Source organism: Malus sylvestris, chromosome 16 (genome assembly GCF_916048215.2).
Source record: "Malus sylvestris chromosome 16, drMalSylv7.2, whole genome shotgun sequence".
Classification (NCBI taxonomy): Eukaryota; Viridiplantae; Streptophyta; class Magnoliopsida; order Rosales; family Rosaceae; genus Malus; species Malus sylvestris.
The window spans coordinates 26,758,995-26,766,711 of NC_062275.1; the positions used below are offsets into that span (position 1 = coordinate 26,758,995).

The 7,717-nt window shown below is 37.1% G+C and overlaps 1 protein-coding gene across 1 annotated transcript; it reads left to right on the forward strand.

Annotated features, from left to right (window-relative positions):
* The first annotated feature begins 865 nt into the window (after window positions 1–865).
* LOC126607340 (nitrate regulatory gene2 protein-like) lies at window positions 866–5,613 on the forward strand. The gene is made up of 5 exons (XM_050274890.1): window positions 866–1,023; window positions 2,720–4,011; window positions 4,125–4,336; window positions 4,460–4,683; window positions 4,776–5,613. The coding sequence occupies exons 2-5, from the start codon at window positions 2,871–2,873 to the stop codon at window positions 5,497–5,499; spliced, it is 2,301 nt and encodes a 766-aa protein (XP_050130847.1). The 5' UTR covers window positions 866–1,023; window positions 2,720–2,870; the 3' UTR covers window positions 5,500–5,613.
* Window positions 5,614–7,717: the final 2,104 nt, after the last annotated feature.

Below are 7,717 nucleotides of genomic sequence, written 5' to 3' on the forward strand. Positions count from 1 at the left end.
TATACAAGAAGAACATACTAAGAGATTAGAGTGTTTAATTTCTAAACCAATAGCAAAACTCAGATTAAATTTTCTTTCCACAACCAATAACAATGGTGTTTTCTTTCAAATATCTTCGTGTCCATGTTCAATTAGGACTATAAAATGTGTGTTGAAATGCCTCAAAAGTAAAATGAGAAGACTAATGTTGTGAGGTTTGGAGTTTCTTTAATAATCACGCTCAATAGTTCATAAATATGCATCAATTGTGAGTCATTTTTCAATATATGGGAAATACTGTCTGATACATTAAGTGTAAGAATATAATTGATTGAAAATTTTAAAATGGCAGGCACCAACCAATTGTATTATCTAAAGTGTCAAATAACATCTTTGAACCAAAAGAAAGCCAATAACCATCTTCCTATCTAATAATGTTAATATTAATCTAGTTTCATAAAATTTTAGTTTTTTGTAATTTTATCTTTTTTTTATTTTTTTTTATAAAATGAGACTTACGGATGTCTTCGCCGAGACAGTCCACACATTTTTTGTAATTTCATGTTCAGTTTGGCTTTTTTGTTTTATCTTAAGGATGTTGTGCAACAACTTGGTACCAAAATTTGATTTCAAATCTCTAGAAAGTTTTAACTGGATCACATGGGAACCCAAAACAATAATTTCAAAATACAACAACTTGATCTGGTGACCTGTCATCGGTCAGAAATACAATAAAAATCGAAAATGGCATATCCGGAATTTAAGCAAGCATGGAGGGCAAAGTTATAGTGCTGTCATATTCTCTGCCCATTGGCTTGTTCCCCACTTTTTCTTTTTCTTTTTCGAGTCCTCCTAACCTCGAACTTTAAGTTTTGTTTTTTTATGTTTTTTCTTTTTCTTCTCACTTGGTTTTTGACCGTTACTTTTGCCCAACGTCTCTCTCTGCTTCTCTCTCTCTCCCTCTCTCTCTCTCACATTCATCACTGATCACAGCTCCTGTTCTTATTCCCCAGCTCCTGTTCTTATTCCCGCCCGCAATCCCAGGTAATGCTTCTCAACTGCAATCCATTCCACCAATTAATTTGTATTATTTTCTTTCTGTTTGTTGTAATTATTTGTTAAAAAAAAATCAGCCAATTAAGCTCCTTTTTATCCTGAGTTTTGTTTCTTCTTTGCTATTGGAAGCTCTTTTTGTTTATCAGTATTTTTCAGCTCTAGTTTAAAAAAAAATATCAATATATGAAATGGGTTTTTCTTTTTGCATCTGTGTGTTGAATTAGGCTTGAATCTTCACCATATTACAAATAAAAACCTGTGAAATTTTCAGTTTTCCAGTTTTTTAAATGGGTGATCTGGTTTTCTGTTCATAAGAGATTTTGGTGAGCAATTAAGTTATTCACATTACTTGAAGCAGGAAAGAAATACTGTAATTGGTTTCTCGTGTTTATGGCAGTATTACTTTTGATCTCTTCATAAATCATAAATGTTTTAAACTGCTTTATTATTTTCCACAAAATTATTATAGCTCGTCTTCTTTGTTCATGAATATTAGCTATTTAATTTTTTTTTTCAAATTTTGAAATTTCTGTTTATCCTTTTTTTTTTTTACCCAATTAGATCTCTGTTTATTATATCTGAATAATAACATTGCAATTTTTCTTTAGAAGAAAATGAGAAAAAAGAGAGGATGGTTTTTCCTATTTTAATCTCTCCTTTTTAGAATATGTTCTATCCAACTTCAATAGTAAAATGATTTTAGCGCAGTATTTTTTTTTTTCACACCTTATTTATTATTTTTATCATTTTATTCTCGTTTGATTTACTCAAATCTAAAACTCAGAAATTACTCGACTTAGTGTACGAATATTATATCGCTTTTATTAGTCGACTTTAGACCTTTATCTTCTTTTGCGGTGCCCTTCTGTTATTTGACTATCCATTATTTTTCTATCATTGTTTAATATGCTTTTAGCAAATCTTCCCTTGATTCTTTTCTTTCAAATTTGCAAAACAAAAAAAAATTAAGATATGAAATTGTTATCCTATTAATTTTATGCAACAATTATAAAAGATAAATCTTTCTTTTCATGTTACGGTAGGAGGTTCTTTAATGGGGTGTGCGTTATCACTCACCCCTTGTTAATTTATGTACTTTAATTTTTTTTTTTTAAGGAAAACTAATGAAAAAGATTTGAAAACTTTGAGTTTTAATGATAAGGACAAAATAAAGGGTAAAGTGAATAGTATCATATTTGACTTTTTAGTGTAAAAATGTGGTTTTTCGTTAAAGTGAACAGTACCTTGAGCTTTTCGTTAAAACTCTATTTTTTTAATTTATTTGATTCGACTGCCAAAAATTATAAAAAATGTATGAGAAATAAAAATGAGTATGTGAATATCTCACTCCTCTTTAATTTGCCAGTAGTTTCCTAACCAAAAGTTATATGCTTTGTTCCCTCCTTTTTCTTATAATATTTTTCACGCTTGATAAAACTCCGTAGAACAGTTTAGATGTGCTGAAGGTTTCTGTGACTCAAAATGTAGATATAAAGAAAAGTATTCAGACCTTTTTTTTCAAGTATTTTTTATTCTGTAGAACAAATTAGATATCTGAAAATGTAGTTATTTACAAATTAGATTTCTCATCAGATTCTTTCCTGTTGTCGTTCGTTTCTTGCTTTTACATGTTATAATTCTTCATGTTGGAGTGAGGTTATCGAACTCTACTTTGGTTGATCAGGTTGGGAAATATCCTTATGAATCTGGCCAGAAATACAGGCGACTATCCTCGTGATTTCGGTTTTGATTCTAGCCTGAAAAATTCATAGGGTGAAAGAAGCAGGTAAGATTTCGGTAAAAAAAAAAAGAAGTAGGTAAGGAGGAAGCAAGAGATGGGATGTTCTACATCAAAGCTAGATGATGAAGAAGCAGTTCAGCTTTGTAAAGATCGAAAGAGATTTATTAAACTGGCTCTTGAGCAAAGAACACGATTCGCCTCTGGACACATGGCGTATATTCAGTCCTTAAAAAGAGTTTCAGCTGCTCTTCGTGATTATATCGATGGCGATGAGCCTCGTGAGTTCTTATTAGATTCCTTCGTAACCCCACCTTTCACACCTGTTAAGAAAGCAAATCCTGGTTTTATTTCAATTTCCCCAAAATCCTTCTCCCCTGCAACAATTCAGTCTGAACGCCGTTCATGTGTGAAAATATGTTATCTAAGATCAGGAGGGAATCCAGCAGTTTCAGTAGAAGAGAGACCTCAATCCCCCGTAACAGGCAGAGTTGAAGCTTACTCTCCAATGCACCATTATGGGATGGATGGGTTTTTTGGAATGCAATCTTCAGCGATGAATTCTTCGTCATTGTTCTCTTATTCTCCTAACAATAGGCCAAACATCCCTCCACCTTCGCCTCAAAATTCTCAGTGGGATTTTTTCTGGAACCCGTTTTCATCACTAGATTACTACAGTTATCCCACTCGAAATAGTCTTGATCAGACGGTCATGGATGATGAGAATAGAGGACTAAGGCAGGTCAGAGAAGAAGAGGGGATCCCTGACTTGGAAGAAGTTGAAACCGAACAGGAGGAGGAATGCGATCATGAGGAAAATGTTCCACAAGAAAGGGATAAAGTTGATCTAAACTGCAATAGAGAAGAAGTCATTGTTGAAGATGTTGAGGAGGAGGAGGAGGAGGAAGAAGAGGAGGATGAGGAAACGGATGGCGGAATAGAGATTGAGCATGAAGTACAAATGCCATCACATAATAGTATGACTATGGAGGTGTCACGATCTCAGACTGCTAGACAAGTTAAAACTAATAGCCAAGAAAGAGCTGTTGGTCTCCGGGAGGGTAAGGAAGAAAAACCAGGCTTTACTGTTTATGTTAACCGAAGGCCAACGAGTATGGCAGAAGTTATCAAGGAATTAGAAACTCAGTTCACAATTGTTTGCAATGCCGCCAATGAGATATCAGCGTTGTTGGAGGCGAGCAAAGAGCAGTACTCTTTTTCCTCCAATGAACTTTCAGGTTTGCTTGCTTACTTGGTTCATGAATGCTTATTCTGCAGTAGAAAACATTTTGGTTTTTGTATTTTCTTTAAACTTTCAGGCTGTTATATAGTAAGTACTTTGTTGTTGCAGCCATGAAAATGTTGAACCCAGTAGCATTATTTCGTTCAGCTTCTTCTCGCTCAGCATCGTCCAGATTTTTAATGAATTCTTCGTGCACTAAAGATGAAAGTTATGAAAGCAGTAGTGATGTCTCTGAAGAGCCCTGCATGTTTTCGGGTAGCCACCAATCAACATTAGACAGATTATATGCTTGGGAGAAGAAACTCTACGAGGAAGTCAAGGTATTACTTCTAAATGGCACCAACTTCTGTTGCAAATACTTGATCTATCAAATACTTTAAATATTTAAAAGAGATTAAAAGAAAATCATGAAGAACTGATCTGTGCATCATTACTTAAACCAGTCCGGAGAAAAAGTTCGGATTGCATACGAAAAGAAAGTGACGCAACTACGGAACCAAGATGTAAAAGGAGATGACCATTCTGTGGTAGAAAAAACAAGGGTAGCAATTAGAGATCTGCATACTCAGATGAAGGTTTCAATACACACAGTTGAAGCTATTTCAAAGAGGATTGAAACCTTAAGGGATGAAGAATTGCAGCCTCAACTCTCGGAATTGGTGCAAGGGTACGCAGCTTTTATAAATCGTTTGCTCAAATATGTACTCCATGCTTCATGTAATTATTCTTCTGTATTAATCAATTGATTAACAAAACCAGGTTAGCAAGGATGTGGAAAGTAATGGCAGAGTGTCATAAGTCGCAGAAACGAAGCCTAGATGAAGCCAAGCTTTTACTAGCAGGCACACCGTCAAAACTGGAAGCTAAACGACAGTCTTCCATTTCAGCTGCTGATCCAAACCGGCTAGCACGTTCAGCAGCCAGTCTTGAGACAGAGCTGAGGAACTGGAGATCCTATTTCGAGTCATGGATCACTTCTCAACGATCCTACATGCACGCATTAACAGGTTGGCTCCTCCGTTGCATGAGGGCTGATCCCGACACATCAAAGTTCCCATTCTCTCCTCGCCATTCCAGTGGGGCTCTTCCAATATTTGGAATTTGCATCCAATGGTCAAGACTTCTGGATTCCGTACAGGAGACACCGGTGCTGGATGGACTAGATTTCTTTGCAGCTGGTATGGGATCCCTATACGCACAACAGCTTAGAGAGGATTCGCACCGAGTTAGGGTAGGTTCAAGGAGGTTCGGAGGTGGATCAGCGGAGGAGTTCAGCGGGGGTATGGAAATGGTGGAAGCTGGCGAAGTGGAACAAGTAATGACTGCAGACAAAATGGCTGAGGTCGCGATAAGAGTACTTTGTGCCGGAATGTCAGTTACGATGAGCTCACTGACAGAGTTTGCTTTCGCTTCGGCTGAGGGATATGCTGAGCTTGTGAATCAATGGGACAAGGCCAAGGCTGGAGCTGCTGGAATATTATGAAGTTGTGATGTTCATGTTTATGGGGTAGTTTAGTGATGGCTGTCAATATAATTATAAAAATTAATCTAATATCTAAGAATATTAGCAATTTAGCATAGAGATTTTGCACCCTAATTGCAGCTAGTGCCTGATATAGCTATAAACAGTGTTTAAAATATAGGTATCGGAGTTTCCAAAAAAAAAAATATAGGTATTGATAGAAAGGTCGACATGCTGATTTGTGAAAATATCGACAGATACATCAAATATTGATTGCTTCTATCGGAAATTATGGAAAATTAAAACGAAACTTTAGGAATTATCAAACATTGGTTTGGACGAAATATAATAATTTCTCTGATATTTAAAAATTTTGTCAGAAATATCGACAATATTTGTTGATTTTTAGCCTAAAAGAGTTTCTCTGATATGAGGTGAAGTTTAGACTTCACCACCCATTTCTATATCTTTCTCTAATTTTTTTAATATTTCCATGAATATATCTACCGTATCGAATAAATTTTAAACGTTGGCTGTAATATCGCTGATGTGACAATCCGTCCCTAATTTTACGTTTTTATTGATTTTAAATGAGTGATTGACGAAAATGTCCCTAGAGGCGAGGCAAGGGTGTTGATTTTCGGTGACCAGCGTATTGGGAGACGTACTAAATATTCTTTTAGCATATCCTCGTAGTGCTCGTCACTACAAACGTGTAGGCACAAACGGAAATGAATTTGGAGCTACGATGAAGATTTTACGGAACTACGAAACTTAAGGGTGTTTTATGAAATTTGAATTTTGAGTTTTTTCTTATTTTAATATTTTCTGAGTGGATATTTTAAATATTTTATAATTTTACTAGTCTGTGGGGCCCACACCCATACAAGCTCTCCACCCCTTTCTTGTCACGTGTCCCTTCTCCCTCACCTCACACTCTCAGACTCTCTCTCTTCTCTTAGTTTTCTCCTGTGTCTCCTTTTAACTCTCTCATCCCACTACAGCAGCTACGCTGAGAACCACGCCCAACTCCTACAAGCCCTTATGCCATGGAACCACCATTTCTTTACCAGACCACCCCTCTCTATCTCTCATCCTACATCTCTCCCCCTCGTTTCTGTCCCATGTTCCACCTATACAACAACGCCGACACCGGACCACCACCTTTTGATGTCGTCTTCTACAAGCACCGCAACCCCATACCCCCTCAGCCGCGATCTCCTACCGGCAGAAACCTCTTTCACCTTCTTCCTCACTCTGCACAGTGACACCATCATTGTTTATATTTTCTTCGGCAAGATCTCGACTTCCGACCATGGTAAGTTCAAAAAACCACCTAAATCTTCGTGGATCGTGTTTTACTTTACGTTTCTAGTGCTCATAAGGATTTTGGGTGACATTTGAACTCAGAGCTACCTCGTGGAGTCTTCCCCAGTTTTCCGATGATATATGAGGTGAGTTGCAGACCTTTTCAGGCCAACTCCGGCCACGGGTGACTCGGGGGGAAGGTATAATCCTAAACTGCACTCATTGATCTTCATTTTGATAAGAAGAGGGTAAAAAATGGTTGAGTTTTGAGCTCATGTGGAGATCGGGAATTTCTGCTCAGAATCCGACAACCAACCGAAGAAGAAGAAAAAAAAAAAAAAAAGGGCCTTAAGCCCAAAACCCGGCCTTTGGGCTATTGGCCCATGAACCAAGCCCAGATCTGGCCCTGACCCATTTCTGAGTTGGGTTTGGTACTCACCCAGGCCAGGGCCAGTCTTTCACGTGTATGTGCACATCGCACCATACACTCACTTTGGATCCATTGTAGGTGCCAGTCCTGTCATACAGGTTGCCATAGGCAACTCCGACTCGTATGTGCTGCGCATAGCACCAATCTTCACGTGATTGTAGTGCTATAGCGTATATCATTATTACACCCAGTCTTGTTCATGTCAGAATATCTCTGCATGAACTTGTATGTTAGCATGTGAAGATGAGCACTTGATATGACATGTTTGTGTATGCGAGATTATATGATATTGGCTATTGTGTGTTTATTTATGCAATATTGCGACTTATGGCATTCTGTGATTTTGCAGGCTATGGTAAGTATTTTCATACTATACATATTATGTATATTTTGGAAACTATACTTGTTTTACGGCGAGGGATTATAACTTTTTTTTAAAAAAGGTTTTTATAAAACTTTATTTTTAGGCCCACTCACCCTTTCTTTTTTTGCCCCTCCAGG